Source organism: Terrapene carolina, unplaced genomic scaffold, assembly GCF_002925995.2.
Source record: "Terrapene carolina triunguis isolate 2854851 unplaced genomic scaffold, T_m_triunguis-2.0 Scaffold58, whole genome shotgun sequence".
NCBI classification, from domain to species: Eukaryota; Metazoa; Chordata; order Testudines; family Emydidae; genus Terrapene; species Terrapene triunguis.
Window position 1 is genome coordinate 72,946,269 of NW_020664409.1, and position 19,698 is coordinate 72,965,966.

General features: G+C 39.5%; 1 protein-coding gene across 1 annotated transcript in view; it reads right to left on the reverse strand.

Annotated features, from left to right (window-relative positions):
- Positions 1-465: 465 nt before the first annotated feature.
- Positions 466-19,698, reverse strand: part of CDH17 (cadherin 17) — a 37,602-nt gene continuing 18,369 nt past the window's right edge. Inside the window, exons 9-18 of the mRNA XM_024201591.2 lie at positions 16,874-17,024; positions 14,320-14,535; positions 12,858-12,934; positions 11,042-11,233; positions 8,730-8,974; positions 5,845-5,975; positions 4,044-4,280; positions 2,745-2,861; positions 2,509-2,625; positions 466-579 (exon numbers count right to left, since the gene is read on the reverse strand). Coding sequence (XP_024057359.2) covers positions 473-579; positions 2,509-2,625; positions 2,745-2,861; positions 4,044-4,280; positions 5,845-5,975; positions 8,730-8,974; positions 11,042-11,233; positions 12,858-12,934; positions 14,320-14,535; positions 16,874-17,024 — 1,590 coding nt within the window. The 3' untranslated portion in view covers positions 466-472. The remainder of the gene's footprint in view (positions 580-2,508; positions 2,626-2,744; positions 2,862-4,043; positions 4,281-5,844; positions 5,976-8,729; positions 8,975-11,041; positions 11,234-12,857; positions 12,935-14,319; positions 14,536-16,873; positions 17,025-19,698) is intronic.

Genomic DNA, 19,698 nt, shown 5'->3' on the forward strand with positions numbered 1-19,698 from the left:
CATAGCTAGCTTTGGGGAGCAGTTAAATTTATGGTCAAGGGATCCCTCCCACTTTGTGGGAGAGGCCTAAATTTAGTGTAGGGCTTCATTTAATTACACTCTCTGTGCACATTGATTGACACTCTGTTAACTTGTTGTTGTAAAGAGAATTGTAGAAAAACGAAAACTTTCTCTAAGAATATAGAGCAGTCAGTATTTACTAATAGTTTCCACACTACAGGACTATAAGTCTTTCTGGGATCACGGCTTTGTGGTACCATCACACCTTAACTCCTGGCACGGGCTCATATTTTTATTAATGGCTGCCACTGAACCTTGTATATAGATTTTATAACTGAATCTTAATATCTAATAAAAGTGGGCAGCAGAGGGAACCTGCATGTACGTGTTTGTGTCAAGAGTTTCTGAAAATACATTTATGGGAGGTCTGAGTTACAAAAGTCATTTGTTCCCCTAATAAAATAAACAATGATTATGTTAATGTTTTCAGTTCAGATGACTCAACTGCATTTTTCTTAAGTTCTTTTTCTTTCCTTTTCTTGTTTTTCATTTTGAGAAATACACCTCCTACAACCAAACCTGAAAGAGAAGAAAAATCATGGCCTAATAAAGGGAATTTTAAAACATTCTTTAAGTATTTCAGCAAGGGATTAAGCTTCATTAATATACAACTATTCACAATACTTTCCCATCCCTAATTGGAACGAAATGGATTTTAGGGATATAGGAATTACCAAACTGGACCAGACTTGTAGTTCTTCTGGTTCAGTTGCTTCTCTCTGACAGTGGTCAGGACCAGATACTTCAGAGGAAGGTATAAGAAATCTCATACTGGACAATTCTGGGATGACCTGAGGGGAGGTTTCTTCCTTAATCCCCTTCAGTTAGAGGTTATTTCATGGCCTGAGACTTGAGGGGTTTTATCCCTTATCATTTTTCTTATCCTATCTAGTGTAGCTGTAGATGTTCTCATTATCAATATAAATGTTCAGTCTCTTTCCAAAACTGTACTAAGCCCTTGGCCTCAATGATATTTTGTGGCAATTATTGCACTGTGTAAAAAAAATTTCCTTTTTATCAGTTTTAAATTTATTGTCTTTCATTTTCAGTGAATGTCCCCTTGTTCTTCTCTTCTGAGAAAGCATATGAGTGACTGTTATCCTCTGTATACCATTTATTACTCTGTACGTCTTTACTATGTCACCTCTTATTAGTCTCCACTCTGAATTGAAGAATCCTAATCTTTTCAATCTCTCCACACATGAAAGTCTTTCCAGATCTCTCATCCTTTTCATTGCCCAGCTCTGCACCCCCTGCTAAATCTGTCTGAGTGGATATGGTTCTTGTTCCTGATTCAAAGGGGAAAAGGTCCTTTATATGTGTGAAAATGAAGCTGTATGTTTGGCACAGTAGTTTATTTTAAAAATCATGAGTCGTATACAGTTTTTTTAAAAACTTACTTTCACTGGCCTCTTTAAAGTAGGCCAGCATAGAGCTGGACAAAATGTCTTCACTGAGTTTGCTGGCAAACCAACAGCAAATAGAAATTTCAAGTAAGGCAGTGACGTGGGATCAAGTCCTTATTACGAGGAGTCATGTTTCGCTATTCCTGTTAATCTAATTTTCCTATGGTACACTTTGTCTCTAGTTCATATTAAATGAGAGATCGGATGAAGGCATTACAGGGAAATAGTGATTTCAGAGGGCTGAACATAGATCTAATGTAAAGAGTTTCTCTGGCAATCGCGAACTCTGATCCTGGCTTTTTTTCCATTCTCTTAGCTTTCTTTGAATCACACTCTATCCTCCTTCCCCCTTTCATCTTCTAAGGACCAAATTATAGTTATAGGTAGTTTCTCTTGTTCCAGAGGCTTGTGAATTACACAGCAAGTGTCATCACAAAATCTTGGTTTCCTTTTCCTAGTTGCAGGGCAGAAAACTTGTTTTCTGGTGCCCATTCTTTTTTCCTATGTACCTGAAGTAATTGAAAGCTTACATAACTTCTCTTTATATCATCTTCTAAGTTTGTCTGATCCCTTCGGATATGATGTCTACATTTTATTTAATTTTAGCTTTTTGATATTTTCACCTTCTCTAAATCTGAGTCACAGTCAGTCAGTCTGCTGACTGTAGCTACGCCATCCAAAAATCACAGACTGTGCTCTGAATTCTTTTGTTTATTTACTTACTGGGTGGGATTGGTGGGGGGGGGGAGAGGAGGAGACTGGATCTCATCAGTCAGTCATCCCGACTCCTTTTGTGCTTAAGTTTATTAAAAGAATACTCAAAAGCATTCTGTCTTGGTTTTGGGGAAAAGGTATAAATCTGTTTGCCTGCATTCCATCAGCTCATGCCTATCTGAATAAGATCCTGTGCAATACAATACTTTACAATCATGCCTGTTGGCACCATAAATGTTGGTGTTCCACAGGCTCACGGGAGTTAAAACAACGAATAATGTTAAACTGAGACGTTAAAGTAATCATGTCTCTAAGAAATATCACCTACCGATGAATATCAATACTCCAAGAAGAATACCAACTGCCATGCCTACGCTTGGCATCCCAGGATGGTTTTCTACTTCTATAAAACATCTCCCCTCATTGGAACACCTGCAAATGTTTACTGCAGTCAAAGAGAAATGTCATAAGATTAGTGGAATCGTTTATCAGCCGTATAGAACTGTCCATGAATATTGCCATTCTCTGTAAATCAGTAACATAAATGCTGTGTGTGTAACGTACCTTGAAGATTCAGGTTTCCTTCCAAAGGTGGTTTTCCGTTGTCGTTAATTATTAACGGAATGCTATACTGTTTCTCCTCTAGATTAGTGTGCTTTGGGGAAAGGTAAGCATGGGTGCCTGTTAACATGAAACAGGAGATACACATCAGGACAATAAGGAACTGTAAAACGTGCTCAGTTTCACTAAACACCACCTCCACCTGCAGATGCCCTACTGCCCAGGTCTTTTTTTTTTTTTTTAAGATCTAGTGGTTCCCCAATCCATTCAAGCTGCTGTAAAGGAGCTCCAGGGCAGATGCAAGGGCCCCTGGGGAATAACTCCAGGTGCAGACAGCCTTTGTGTCTGGCACTTAGCTGCCTCCATCAGCTCTATGCCACCTCTGCAGGGACCCCAGGCACAGGGGATATTCTAGGACAGGCCAGGGGTGGGGCAGAGGTGGATGTATGAGAAGGAATCAGAAGCTCAGGGAGTTCTTACATGTGGTCTATCCTGCCCCCTGCAAAACCACATAGGGACCTTTATGATCATCTCCTGCAATATACAGGCCATAGAATCTCATCCAGTGCCTTCTGCATCTTAACTTCTATAATATACCACCTCTTATATTCAGAAGGAATTCCACACTCATGCAACCATTTCAGAATATCTAAACCAGCTGGGTAGGCCATCCTCGTTTTACACCCCATGATAACCTAACATGGCAGGCTTTCCTAAAAAGTGCCCCCAAGGTCACCTAGCAGGACAAGCCACCCCTTTGATGCATGCAAACTAAGCCAGTGTAGTGGGGAAGCCTTCACCAAACATTCTAGCTACAATACATACCATAAATCTATAGTCAGATTTTGCACATTGCCACATCCAACATCAAAATATGACCCTTAAAAATGCAATGTCCTGGGAAAAGTCTCTAATGCACAGTTTACTCTAGCTGCTCTGTTTCTTTATCAAAAATGGTTTTATACTGTTTATATTGAAGTAGACTCTCAGAGCACTTTGAGTCACATGTGTTTCTTCTCTCTTCTTGTCAGAAAAATCCCAGTTTGCTAGCACACTAAATAAAAGTGTCATCTCTTACAGACAATGGGTTTTGTCAATGTAAAATAAAGCCAAATACAACAATCTAAAGTGTTGCAATAATCATGTACTCAAATATGTATTATTTTCTCAACACACCTAAATATTTCAATGTACGGAATATAACACACAAAGGTCAGAATGAAACAGGAATCCAACCATTTCTTAAATATACACAATAAATACATGCACATGCTACATTTTCCATATGATTGAAAAACTTACCATTTATTCTAGAAATTTCCCAGTCACTCTTTATATTTTCACCACTCCCGAGAGAAAAAGTGAATTCTGGAGAATACAGTTGTTCATCATCATCGGTGGCCTGGATCTCTGCTCTTACTCCTCCACGGAGCGGATGGCAGAAGAATAGATGATTACCCTTTGCTAACCGGGGAGGATTATCGTTCACATCTTTTATGTATAGCATGAAGACTGCTGTGGAGCTTTGAGATTTTTTATCTATAGAATTTAAAACAGTGCAAAATTATACTTCAGGTCATAGACTTCAAATTCACGGTCGCCTGAGGCTGGCTTGTTGATTTTGCAGCCACAGTGGCCTTAAAGAGAGTGGGTATGGTGGTGCAACATGAGAGAGGCAGGTGTCGGAGCTACTCTGTCTGTAGAATACAGAGGAAGTCTCTGGAGCCAGAAGTGGTAGCTAGTGTCACTTTTAAAAAAGTGTGGGGGGCTGGGGGGGGGTTAACACACACCCCTACACATTTTTAAACGTGGCACTAGCTGCCACTTCTGACTGACTAATGCTGGCTTCTGAGTGCTAACTGGTGAAAGAGGAGATATATTAAGCCACCATATCCAGCAAGCCCTCTTTGGAGCAGGGAACTCCAGCCTTTTATGTTAAGCGAACACAAGCCCCAGCTTTTTGGCTATTCCCTGCGTGAGCAGGCAAAAGGCAGGATATGGTTGCCTGAGCTGTCTCCCTTTCTTTGCACATCCCTGCAACAGCAGCCCCAATCTAGTTCTTCATCTAAGACCTTCTCTTTCCCCAGTAATGTCAACTATTCTTTTGATAAGTCAAAAACAATGGACAGTATTACAATTTAAGTAATTGCTGTTGTGTTCTAGTTAATTAGGGAAACCTGGGTTTATGCCTTAAAAGACAGATTTCAACCCAAATACATCCCAGTCTTGTTAGCCATCCATGCAGTGTAGCTGGCAAAATGAAATCCCCTGCCGATAAACAAAAGAAGTACTATTTTTCAGTTCACATCACACAAGCACTGTAGTGCAATCTCTTTATCGTGAAAGTGAAATTTACAAATGTAGAATTATTACTTTTCCACATAACTGCACTCAAAAACAAAACAAAGTAAAACTTTAGCGTCTACAAGTCCACTGAGTCCTACTTCTTGTTCAACCAATTGCTAAGACAGATACGTTTGTTTACATTTATGGGAGATAGAACTGCCTGTTTCTTATTTACAATGTCATCTGAAAGTCAAAACAGGCATTCGCATAGCACTGTTGTAGTCGGTGTTGCAAGGTGTTTACTTGACAGATATGCTAAACATTCATATACCCTCAAATGCTTCAACTTGTATCTTGCACTGTCTTGTTTTTATCTTTTTTACAGTGCAAATGTTTGTAATCAAAATAGTAATATAAAGTGAGTACTTAACACTTTGTATTCTGTGTTGTAATTGAAATCAATATATTTGAAAATGTAGAAAAACAACCAAAATATTTGTAATAAATTGAAATTGGTATTCTATTGTAGTTTAACAGTGTGATTAAAACTGGAATTAATTGCAATTTTTTAATCTCACGATTAATTGAGATTATTTTTAAATCATTTGACAGCCCTAATCCATATTATCAATAATTTGAAGTTTCATTTTACAGAAAGTAATTCCTAAACGAATATATCCTCCCAAGCATAAACAGCAAGATGCATCAAAAATAATTTGACAATGCAACTTCTATAGTTGTATCAGACAAAGTCAAGGTCTTGCTGTTAGCTGTGCATGTAGCCTTGGAAAACATACATGGTGCTTTCATTGCTTACTTTCTTCTGTTGCAGTGATTTCTACTTTGTATTCATGTTCTACTTCTCGATCCAAAGGAGCAGCAGTATATATCTCTCCAGAAAATGTATCAATCCGCAGCCAGTTTCTGTTGTTGCTTTTCAACGTGTATCTTCACAAAGCATAAATATATATGTGTATATATATTCTGTACCAAGCCATAATAATTTTTATAAAGCAAATGTCTCTTCATTGGTTAAACATTAAATTATCTGTACTGATTTAAAAACTATCGGTAAATAGCTTGATTAGTAGAGTATCTAAAGGCCAAGGATAGAATTCCTTGGGGAAAGTTGATCGTCCTTCCACCAAAAAAGAGAGAGACAACTCAACAGATGCCCTGGGGTCTGCCCTTCAGTTAGGGTTAAAGGCAAGTGAAAAAAATATGAGAATAAATGCTCAGGGAGGTCCTACTACCACAATCTAAAAGCTGTGCCCTGTGTAAAATGCAGTTATAATAGCTGTATAATTGTGATTTTTTTAACGTTCCCAAATAATTAATTTAAAATGACTCTAGATCCTTAATTTACAAAGAATCTTTAAAATGTGACATGAGTATAAATTCAGTTTAAATGACAAAGAGTCCTGTGGCACCTTATAGACTAACAGACGATTAGTCTGTTAGTCTATAAGGTACCACAGGACTCTTTGTCGCTTTTTACAGATCCAGACTAACACGGCTACCCCTCTGATACTTGATCAGTTTAAACAGAGTATAAACAGTGTTGTTTGACAATTGACTGAGTATGCAGACAGCTAGCTCAGAGATATGTGTGAACTGCTCCTATTAATCTCAATAGGATTTTAATTCTGAAGACAAATGATGATTTAAATATCAATATTTAATTCTTTCACTACTGATTAAGTTAGCAAAAACATCTAGTTAATGTGCTTATATATCACTTTTGGACGTAGTGGCAGATACTGGAGTAAGATGAAGTAGGGTAGCTGGTTGTTGACTGGGTTGTTAGGGAAGGGAATAAGGAAATCTCATAACATGCAGACAGGATCAATAAAGCTTAGAGTTATGTAACTCACTGTTGAATATCATGGCCTTGGTTTAAGGATCTACCACTTACCGGGGACACTCACAACATCAGTTCCAGGGACAATGACCCCATGACAAACAGCCACAGTGAAGCCATCTGAACGCATTCCATGACACTTGCACCATTTAGAAGACAAGCAAGTAAAGAGGCCTTAACCTTAATGGTCAGCAACAGGGAGTATACTGCCTTTTAGTATAGGATAAAGACAAAAATAATGTTTGTACCTGTATACTCTACCAGGGGGAGGAGAGAGGATTTGTATGAGGCACAGTGATAGAAGAAAGTGTAGATAAACTAGACAAGGTGTGTGAGGTAATATCTATTATTGGACCAACTTCTGCTGGTGAGAGAGACAAGCTTTCGAGCTTACACAAAGCTCTTCTTCAGATCTGAGAGACCTTCTAAGATCTCTGTGTAAGCTTAAAAGCTTGTCTTTCCCACCCACAGAAGTTGGTCCAATAGAAGATATTGCCTCCCCCACCTTATCTCTCTAGTATGCTGGAACTGACAAGGCTACAACACTACCGTCTGTGGTGAGACATGTATTACAGTCACAGGTTGTGATCATCATGCTTCAGTGTCATAGAATATCAGGGTTGGAAGGGACCTCAGGAGGTCATCTAGTCCAACCCACTGCTCAAATCAGGACCAATCCCCTGACAGATTTTTGTCCCAGATCCCTAAATGGCCTCCTCAAGGATTGAACTCACAACCCTGGGTTTAGCAGGCCAATGCTCAAACTACTGAGCTATTATAAATGATTGTTGGTGCATGGCAGAGAGCCACAAGTTGTTGCCCTGAGTGTTTCCCCTTCACGCTAATTTATCAGGGGCAGAGAGATTGTCAGTCCATCTTTAAATGCTGTCCTCTAGGTGTCACCACTGGCATTCTCACTGAGACAAACCATGTTTATGGAATCAGTGTAAAATATAGATCATTCATATGTCTGGTGCTGGGGAGACCTGAGGTCAGATTTATCCTTCATGTAACTCCATTAGCTTGCTTGGTGTTTTCCTCAAAACTAGTTAACATTGTTTTTTATTTTTCCACAAAGCCCTCAGTATGAATTGTACAGGAGTAGTGGCAGAGCATTTTTTGCATCCTAAACAGAGGCTTAGACTCTGAGAATTGAACTAAAGAAGACTGATTTGAAAAAAAAATCTAATGTATTATTGAAGACCTGCTTTAGATGTGTTAAACTCTTTGTTTAGTTTGTAGGTGTGTTCTGCTGCATAAAAAGCACTAACACGTGCCTTACTGAAATGAAAAAAAATCATTGTCCTCTTGCTTATTCTTAGTCTCCATCTAGGAATATTTTATACACAACTCATTCATTATTAAACCTACTTGAAACCACAAATCCAGGCAAAAGGGATTGTTTTCAAGTCAACAGTGCCTTTCTTTGGAGATTTACTTTGGCCTATTTTTCATTATTAATCTCATAAACCATGAGCTCCATTGGAATTATTCTTGCTATAATACAGGTACATACAAAAGGCTCTACCCTGGAGTTTGCTGCAGAGAAGACCATGTACTGCAACAGGAACACACCCAACTGTTTTGTATTATGTTCCACAATCAAATGTAAACTATACATACATTGAAAAAATTGTTGCATTTCCTTGTATTCTATGTTTGGATGTGTCCTCTTCCTAGCACAGATGTTCTATTGCTCTCAACCACAGCATTTCAATCTAGATGCTCACTGGTTTAGGACTAGACTGACATCTGATGTGACAATCCCAGTCAATGCTAAAAACTAAATAGAAGGCAGGGTTTTTTTGTTTGGTTGTGGGGATTTTTGTTTTTTGTTTTACCTTATCTGGTCCCCCTCAGGATCATTGGCCATCACTGTCATCACCAAAGTACCTACAGGAACATCTTCAAATATATGTACTATATAAATGTTCTTAGAGAAAACTGGCACTTCATTCACATCCACCACAACAACTCCAAAATAGGCAGTGGAGCTTGAATTATACTGTACTCCTCGCACCAAAGGTTCTGGATTTGTGGCCTTGACTGTCAGGTTGTATGTTGAAGACATTTCAAAATCAAGAACCTGGGGAAATGGGGAGAGATTGCAATAAACAATCATTTCACTGTTCTCTTCAATAAGATAAATGGTTGAGGAATCTCTCGTGTATGCCTATAATCTCCAGCTCATTTGAAGATTTCCATCCCTGGGGGAATTGGAAGCACGAGGGTGGGTATTCTCAATGCTGAAGATAAACTAAGAAGTTAAAAGTAAGGCTTTCAGGCAATCTATTGATTCTCCCCTAATGTGAAGCCAACAGACACAATGGTACCATCTCCCCTGCTTTGGAGACAGAGTATATCTTAGGTAATGAAGAGATAGGGCAAAGTCATCATGTAGGAGGACAACAGCATAGCACTAGAAAGAATTATTTCAAAACAAATAGATCTTGGGAGTGTCCCTCAACAAGTAACATTTCCAATTAATTTCCAATTCCATTTATAGCAATAATATTTATTGTTACATACAAGAAGACTCTGGCTCATGATTGGTTGAAAACAGTTATGCAATTAGTTAATATGTTTCTAATGGTTACATCCTTGGAAAGCAATAATACTGAGGTCTAGAACAATGTTAATCAAGAAAACTGATCATGTGAATGACTACACCCAAAATGGCTGCAGGTGAGGTAATGAAAACTATATTTTACCCATTAGATGATGAATAATTATTTGTTTGTTTTTGGATCTCTCTAACTTCAACTGCCTTTGAGAAGGTTAATTTCAAAGGAAAAGCACCTCTGGTTTTTAAACTTATGGTCATAATACAGAGTTTTCCTGGTATTTCTAACTATATATTCGCTGACTTCTTGTTTCAGTGAGCATCATGATTTGTTATCTATCAAGGTAAATATTGACTTTGGCTTTGTCTCAGTCAGTGTTCACTTTAACAGAAACAAACTCTACATTTGTCCTGCTCCTGAGACATGCTGAGCACCTGCAACTCCCATTGTAAAAGTCAGTATGGGTTGGAAATGCTCACCAGCTCTAAGATTCCATCCCAGAACAGATATCTTTTACTTCGTATGGTATTACAAACAAATATCTGTGAAATATCAGAGGGGCAGCCATGTTAGTCTGAATCTGTATTCTGCATTCACCCACAAAAGCTTATGCTCCAATACTTCTGTTAGTCTTAAAGGTGCCACGGGACCCTCTGTTGCTTTTTACAAATATCTGTGAGACACTATAATGTTTACTTGGCTTAGTTTTCCAGTGACCTTACCATGATATTGCACAACATGTAATACAGTGTTTGCGTGAAGAACAAAGATCTACAATACAACATACCATCATCATATCTTGTGATATATTCTAAAGAAACAAAAGAGTTGCAATAAGGGACACTGTATGTTCAGTGTGTCAACATAACCCCACTGACATCAAAGCAAGTTCCACATAAGGAACAAGCGACCCTTGTAGGAATATTTTAATTTATTGACTAGAATGAGTAATTTATTTCATTCAGATGTTCTAGTAAAGATTAAAATATAATTTTGAGTCTGTATGGAGTTTGCCTCAATTGAAGAGACATGGGTAACAGGTACAACATTTGGTTTACCAGTGATAAAAGGCATTCATATTTTGAAGGGCAAAGAAAACGTCTCTTTGTGGATAACTTGTCTGGAAATCAAAACCCTTTGCTGTGTAGCGCTCTACAAACTATTACCAGCTTTGTTACACTGTATGTGGCATAGGGCTGGGATACACTTAACAGTTAAAACACACTTTCTGCTATGGTACAGCCATTTTGTAAAGAGTTCTAGATATTTTTCTGGTTTCAGTTACCAATTTTTGTAATATGTTGGGCTTCCTCCTCATTTTTTTCATTTTTCTTAGGATGCAGGTAGTTTAATTATTGCTACTGTACTGGCCACTTCCTTCCAGTTCAATATTCAAAGCTTTAGCTACCGCTTTACAGTGAGGAACCAATGAGACACACATTTTAAGCTGTGTTTTCTGGAGATCCATAATCCATCAGCAAGCAGTTAAAAAAAAAGATTACTGGATGTTGTTTAAGAACAAAAAATAAGGCTTAAAGAAAAAATGTACTTTTACTGCTGTAATTTAGGAATTAAAGAGATCCACTTACCTTGTTAATCTTTACAAATCCCCTATTTGTTTTGGTGTCTGTCTCTATAATGAAGTTTTTATTTTGATCTCCCTCTTCAATTTGGTAAATGATTTGAGAGCTCCCAGTGAATGGTTCATCAGCATCTGTAGCTTGAATTTCTAGTATTACTTCTCCTACTGGAGTATCTTCAAGAATAATCCAATTACCATACTAAAGAGAAAAGAAAATTGAAACATGAGACATCAGGAACCATTCAAGGAAATGGTCTTCAGTGCTACAACTTAGTGATGCACAATCATTAATGAGTTCGACCACACAAGGAAGTAGAGAAATATTTTCTCTATTTACAGATGAGGCATAAAGAGATTGAGGCTCAGATCCTCAAAGGTATTTCAATACCTAACTCCCATTGAAATCAATGAGAGTTAGGTGCCTAAATGTCTTTGCAGATCTGGCCCAAGGTCACACAGAAAAATTGTGGCAGACCCAGGAATTCCACCCAGTGTCCTGAGTCCCAGTCCACTTCCAAAAAGACCATCCATCCTTCTAACTTAGGTAAACGTCCAAATGATAAACTCAAAAAGCTGAGTTATGTCAATCAACTGGCTTGAGTGCCCCATTCAATTGGCAAGGATGGGTAGTGGTTGCTATACCAGCCTAAAGTAGGTACTTTCTATTCAGTTAACCATCAGGGATTTCACCTTCAATCATTCTTTAATTAAAAGTGCCTATTTGAAGTTTCTAGGCCCTTGTACAAACCTTACACAAAAGATACATTGGACATATGTCAACAATAAACCTCCCGAACTGCCAACATGCTCCTTAAAGATTTTTTTCCTTAACAGTTGAATTCATTTACAAAAATAAGTAATACTTCTCATGCAAGCAGTGGTTAGATTGATTTTTTTAATTTATAAATGTTTTTATCTTTTAAATAGATCATAATTATAACTATGTATTTGTATGGTTCATATTGCTATTATTATTTCAGGAAAGAAATTGCAGAATATTATTTAATTGAAATCAAATATCTGTAAAATTAAGTCAAGGAGCTACAAAGGTGTAATTGATGGCATAATCTGGCCTTTGACATGTTTCCTCCAACTATTTAATCTGCCCCAAATAGCTTGTTACGATTTTTTTTCAATAGTTCTTTTATTAAAAGCCTTACATCCTTGTAGTCTAGAAACTGAAGGGATGCTGCCAGATTAAAATTGATATATTTACATACAATTATTTCTGTATTACTAGAAATATTTTAGTTTATTAGAACTGAGCAAACTTTCTAAATCTAATCCATTCTTCACCATTCATGCTCTTTGTCTTTTGCGCTTTCCCTTTACAGAAAGAAAATAGACTGGTCAGTTTCACTTGTGATTACAGTTAATTTCACTTTCTGGTGCATATGCACTAGCACTGTTTTTGCAATGGTATTAGGGGGAAATCTTAAATCAAATAAATTTTTTACATTAAGCCATTTTAATCCATTTCATTTCCACTCCCCTTCCCCCCTTTATAAAACCTAAATTTCAGGCCTGATTTCCCAATATTGTCCCTTTAAATGAGCAGTATACATTTTAACTTATTTTCATACTTTAGAATGAACTATCAGATTTGTGTATGTAAATCTGTTTACCGCAGCTATTTAGATCTCATAGACAGGCCTTGCTGCAGAGGCATAATGTTATCTCTACTGCTCACTAGCAGCCTTAACCAATGACCATTGTAGTTAATGGAAAAACTCCCATTGACTTCAGCAGGCATTGGATCAGGCCATAGCTTTAGTAAAAGTTTGTCTTGTAACATCAGAAACAATATTGTGAGGAATACTCACGTCTGATTTTTCAAAGATGGGAATCTGATCATTGATGTCAATGACGTTTATTTTCACATCACACAATGTTGTGAACACTGTATAAAACAGAATAAAGCATGTCACAAGCAACATTTCTGCAGAAAACCTGGGTTGTTTTTTTTCAAGTGTCCACAATGCGATAGGCATTGTACAAGCATACAACATGGCAAAACAACAACGTAGCAATCAAAGCAAAATCCTACTGCTGTGAGAAAGACTGGCCACAAGATATTGGGAGTCACAATTAGTTTATACTTTGACGGGGATTCCCTCAGTCTCTCCTTGCCTCTTCCTAGTTCTCTCAATATTTCCTCCATCCTTACTCTTATTCCTTTTTCCAAATTTACTTTCGCCCCACCGTTGATCAGGAGCAGGAAGATAATGAATCTTCTGTGTTCTTCATCACATGGAGATTGCAAGGAGACTCCTCCCTCCCCCATCCAGAGATATCAGTCTTTTTTTCCCCTATGTGGGTCATCAGAGAACATTGTGATCTTTGCTTATAGCTGGGCCTAAACTAGACATAATTAACAGAATGCCAATCAGTGAACTCAGACAGCAGCAGACCTCACAACCTTGTTTTAAATCCAGGAATGTGCCACAAATGGGGGAGAGCCCTTAGTTGGTTTTATGGGTCCAAAAAGCCTGCTCTGGTTGACTGTAAATTGTTCAGACATAGTCAGAGCCCAGTATTTTCATCATAAACCAGGAGTCAGTGAGTATCCTAAACAAAATAGTTTAGATATAATTCTAAATGAGCTTCCAAAGCCAACTACCTTTTGAAGTTCTATCGTTTGTTTAAACCGTGCTGCTTCATTAATGTAAGAGAAATGTAATCCTGCTTGCTCTATGTGCTTCTATCTCCTATGGAGGTCAATGTAAATTTTGTAAGTTTTGCTTGGCTAAGAACTTCAGGATGAAGCCCTTAATCTTTAATGGGAAAATGTACGTACTTTCTATTCCGTTAACCATCAGGGGTTTCTGAGCTCTTGGATAATGAGTCTTGCAAAACCTTTTTGAAGATGAACTTTTGTTCTGAATATTTGTATAAACCATCTGGACTCTCTGGCCAGCTGCACTGAACTCACTGAAGTTTCTTCAGTGAGACATTAATGCTTTCCAATAAAACCAGTGGAAACATCACAAATCATGCAATCCCTTCAGAGATTCCCATGCAGTAGAAAACCTCTTACTGGAGAATTCTAGTGAACCCTCTGCCCTAGTGCTTGCTGAATTTAATTATCACATTATGAGTCATTTCTCTGTGCATCTTTAAAACAATTAAATAAAATTCAGTAAGAAGAGCAGCCCTCAATACTGCTGCTTCCTGTAATGCCCTGTCTGGGAATCGCTTAACATGAACGTCGTGGATACTGATCACTGAAACAGGAAAGCTGACGAATGAAATTATTTCAGTGTGTGATGGGCTGTTTGTACTGACCTTTATCTGTCACCTCCACCCTTACAAAATAATTCGAAACTACCCTCTTGTTTAATGAAGAGCTAGATAGCTGGAAAGTCCCAGCTTCTTGCTGGATAATAAAGAGGTTATCTAAAGGGATTTTGGGGTTCTGGTCCACAATACGGAACTGCAGGCGAGAATTAAGAGTGTTTTCTTTATCCATGTCTGTAGCATGCAGAGTTCCAATATTGCTCCCTAGGGTCAAGGAAAGAATGAAGTCAGTTAGATAACACATCTATCAATATATCCTACTTTCCCATTGAATCAAATACTATACACAATGCTGCTAGTAGGAATATAACAGATACCATAAAAATGCCAATTGCCTGGAAAATACTGTTTGCAGTGTTGCTGTAGCCGTGTAGTCAGGATATTACAGAGACAAGGTGGGCGAGTATGGCGGGCTTCATTCACCACAAGGGGCCCCTCCTTGTGACGCCTCCTTGTGGATTATCTCCACTCAGGTCTGATGCCCCCTTCCTTGCACCATTTCCCCTCTCTCTCCGGGCTCGGGGTACTACTTCTTTGTGAATCAGCCCCTCCAGCGAAGTCACTCTACTCCTCCCCTTCTGAGGTAACAAAGTCTCTCCAGACCAGCTTGTGCAGTTGGCATCTCCTCCACTCCTGTGTCATTTCCCAGTGGCTGGTAGGAGAACCCAGACCTGCCCTCTACACCAGGTTCCATCCTAGGGACCCTACAACAAACAGCCCAGGTCTGCATAGTCCTACCCCTTGCTGCTGTTTCCCTGGGCTTCTTCTTAATTAGCCCTCACAGGCTTCCTTTCCCCACAACTCCTCTGGGATTTACCCTTCTGTTAGGGATGGAAACCCAGGGCTTATTCTTCCTCCTGGGTTTTCACCTCTCTTCCTCTCTGCTCCCAGGGATTGACTGCAGGCCCTCTCCCTGCAGCCTCCTTCTGCTGCAAACTTTCTGGTTTTATAATCCAGCCTATTCCAGCCCAGCTGGGTTTCTTGTTCAGTTAGGCCTGGCTGTCCCTCCAGATGCAGCCAGGTACCCTGGCCCCTCAGGTCCACGTTAAACCTTTCCAGGCATATGTGGAGTAGGCACCCCATCACAGTGAGGTAATAGCTTTTATTGGACCAATTTCTGTTGGTGAAAGAGAGAAGCTTTCAAGCTACTCAGAGCTCCTCTTCAGATCTTGAAAAGGTACTCAGAGTGTCACAGGTAAATACAAGGTGGACAGATTGTTCCATAACCCTGCAATAACAACAGTTGCAAAACCTGCAGACATATCTCCAGTGCTACGGTGATCTGTATCCCCCACAACACACATTTTAAGATGCATGAGTCCCACATGAACCTATCACGGCATATGGTGTACCTCATATAGTGCACTAAATACCCCAATTACAACTATGTGGGTAAAACCAGACACTTGCTACATTCTCAGATGAATTCACACAGAAAAATGATAAAAGACAAAAATACCATATCACCCATGGGCAAACACTTTTCACAAAACAAACACTCATCTGACCTCTCAGTCCTCATCCTCAAAGGAAATCTGCACAACACTTTCAAAAGATGAAGCTGGGAACTTAAATTCATAACTTGCTAGACACTAAAAATCATGGTCTTAATAAAGATATTGGATTTTCTAGTTTATTACAACAATCTGTAATCCACACACCCCCTTTTTTGTCCTATGACTGCAGAGGTGTTAAGTGGCTACTTCACCTTGAATGGTCTCTTACAGTGTGTGTTAACCACCTACACTAAACAATCTGTTCCACCTTGTATTGAGCTGTGACCCTCTGAGTACCTTCCCCAGACCTGAAGAAGAGCTCTGTCTAGTTCAAAAGCCTGTGTCCTTCACCAACAGAAGTTGGTTCAATAAAAGATATTACCTGACTCGCCTTTTCTCTGGAAAATACTGTAAAGAAACACAGTAGCTTTATATTAAAGCTATGTATCAACATAGCTCAATCAACAGTTATGGGATTGATGCAGGAATTACTGGGTGCAATTCTATGGCCTGTGTTGTGCAAGAGGTCAGAGCAGATTATCATAATGGGATGTTCTTGCCTTAAAACCTCTGAACAAGTAATGTAGAGACTTAGGGGCAGATTTCACTAACGTTGGTGTAAATCAGAAATAACTCTATTGAAATTAATGTAGTTACACCAATGTAGCATCCATATAAGGGACAGGAGAATCAAAGCACTTATCCAGTGAGAGCAAACCATACTTTTTATCTTAAAAAAGGAAAGCAAATTCTATTGTACATTTTAGCATTGTGATTGTAGGAGAGCACAATATTGTATTTTAAATGACATTTCTGTTTTACGCATTGAGGATTTGATTTTGCAACTCTCACTCACCATGACTAGCTTAGTTGCACAAACAATCCAACTGTAGTCAGTGGGACAATTTGCATGAATAAGCACTATTCAAAGTGAATAAATGTGACAGAATTGGGCCCTGAAACTGTTAATTCTAGTTTCATCAAATGGAAACAATGTTCAGACAGTGAGAATGATTTATATCATAGTTACTTTCATGATGTCTTACCTAATCCTTCATTCTCCTGAACTTCAAATATAGTCAAAGCATTCTGGCACACAGGAGGATTATCATTAATGTCTTCAACCTGAACGAAGATTGGCAAAGGCCGGTCCAGTTCCTCTCCTCCTTTATCTTTTGCAGTTGCAAAGAATGAATACTACAATGATAATATTGCAATTAGGAATAATAAATGCAAGAACTATAATAGCTTCCATTTAAAGGGATTGCAATGAAAACCTTGCTACCAAATGAAAGCTCTTTCTGTATGTCTTAATAACATTTTCATCTATTTTAATAATAGTTACTTATAGGCTCTTATATGGTACCTATTACCATGTTATCTGAATGCCTCACAATTCATCAATGCATTTATTCTCCCAACACCCAGGAGAGGCAGGAAAACATTGTTCTCTCCATTTCACTGATGAGTAACTCAGATACAGACAGGTGAAGTGCACAAGACGTCTGTGCGAGAGCTGAAACAGAATCTATGGGTGACATCCTAGCATCAATGAAGTCAATGGCAAAACTCCCATTGATTTCAATGGGTTGGGATTTCACCCTATACAACTCTACCTCAATATAACGCTCTCCTCGGTAGCCAAAAAATCTTACCGCGTTATAGGTGAAACCGCGTTATATCTAACTTGCTTTGATCCATGAGAGTGCGCAGCCCCGCCCCCCTGGAGCAAACAATTTTCACAAAACTCCTTTACCGCATTATATCCGAATTCGTGTTTTATCGGGTCGCGTTATATCGGGGTAGAGGTGTATCTCCATCTAGTCCCAGGCCAGTGTCAGTTACAACCACAAGACTATCGTTCCTCTCTGTGGCCACAATTTAGTAAGGAATTTAAGAATGTGCCTAACTTTAAGCATATGATTAGTCGCATAAAAGTGTTTAAAGTTAGGCACCTGCTTATGTTCTTTGCAGAATTAGGGCCTATAACTGTATTCTCTCCTGGAAATACTTATTCTACCTTCAGTGAGAAGTAGGCAAATGATCACGGTTTTATTCATTAAGTCTCTTTTTCATGCCCCTCTTGATGATGCATTGCTGTGAGGTCAGCAAATTCCCAGGCAAATGCTGACTGTACAGTTAGAGAAAACAAACTGAGAAATGCTATGGAAGGTACCATTTTTAAAGTTAAACACAAAACACAAAATGGTGAGGGAGATCAAATCCCTTTAGATATGCAGACTGGTCACTATGTAGTATTTTAGCAATTCTTTCAACACCACAAGAAGGGAGATTTATAGCCTGAAAGCTTATAAATTATACAATGTATTTATTGCCCCATAAAAAGCATGGCAATATTTTCCTTGTCCAGCAATTCTTTTTCATAAAGAGAATATGTTTAATACCAAAATAGACTCACTTTAATTCAATGATGAACCCTAATGTCAGCATCGCAGACTATTCCTGGGGCTAAGTTAAAATGCAGCTCTTCAATTTTGTATTTATTCAAGATGACTGGCTAGATCCTGTCATCATGGGTATGTCTACACTGCCATTAAAAACCCATGGCAGGCCTGTACCAGCTGACTCGGGCTCACGAGACTCAGGCTAAGGGGCCGTTTAATTGCAGCGTAGACGCTCGGGCTGGAGCTTGGGTTCAAGGACCCTGTGAGGTGGGAGGGTCCCAGAGCTCAGGCTGCAGCCCAAGCCCAACCATCTACACTGCAATTAAACATCCCTTAGCCCGAGTCAACAGGCACAGGCCAGCCATGGGTTTTTAACTGCAGTGTAGACATGTCTTCAGTTCCAGTCACAGGCACCAACTTTCCACTTTCCCCGCTCCACCCTGAGGCCCCACCCCCACTCGGCCCCTTCCCCCAAAACCCACTCTCACTCCACCTCTTCCAGCCCCAGCTCCTCCCCCTCCCTTCCAGCACCTCCCACCCGCCACTGAACAACTGATTGGCGGTGAGTAGGAGGCGCTGCGAGGGACGGGGAGGAGCTGATCAGCAGGGCCCACCAAACAGCTGATCGGCAGGTGGCTGGTGGGTGCTCTATTTTTTTCCAGGGGTATTCCAGCCCTGAAGCACCCCCGGAGTCGGCGCCTATGGTTCCAGTCCACCAGCACAAAACAGTCATAAGGCTGGTGCATACAGCTGTCTCATGATTCCCCCAGCATGGGGGAAACCCCAGGTGGTGTCAGGCCAGCATAGCAGCTCCTGTGCCCAACCCCCTTTCCCACTCTCCCCTCTAGCGTAGGACCTATGGGCCGAGACAAGGGAGCTTAGCCAAAGGGCTGCTGCACTCTAGTGAACCCCAGCCGCTAGACAGACCTCTTAAAGCCACTGACAACTGGCACAACTTGGAGCAGCCCTGGGATTACAGTTGCTGTTCAAATTTAAAGTGTTCTTTGTATGAACACTTGCTTTTAATTAGTGAAGCACACGCATGTGTGTGCTGTTAAATCTTAGCCCTAGCTGATGTAGGCTACACAGAATATACATGACTAATTTCTTTCCTCTTTGTGGAAAGAACCTGTAGGAATGTATCTGAAGAGAGAGGGAGAGTCTGATAACATCTGTTGTTGGGTAAACTCTTCATCATCTTTACAGTAAGTTCATTTCTTTTGTTTTGCCTATTGTGAAGAGATGCCTCCCCACCCCACCTCTTGGAGAAGAAAGGCAGGAAGACTTGAGAGAGCTAAGAATTCCACCCACCAGCAAAGCCACAGTCCGCCACTCGATCAGGTATTATAACACTGTCTCTGTACATAGCACATGTTCTGTGCAATTCAGGGTAGGCTGTGAAAACTGCAATAACTACAGAACTCGTGTTGCTTTAGAAAGAAATATTATAAAGTGCTGAATTAATG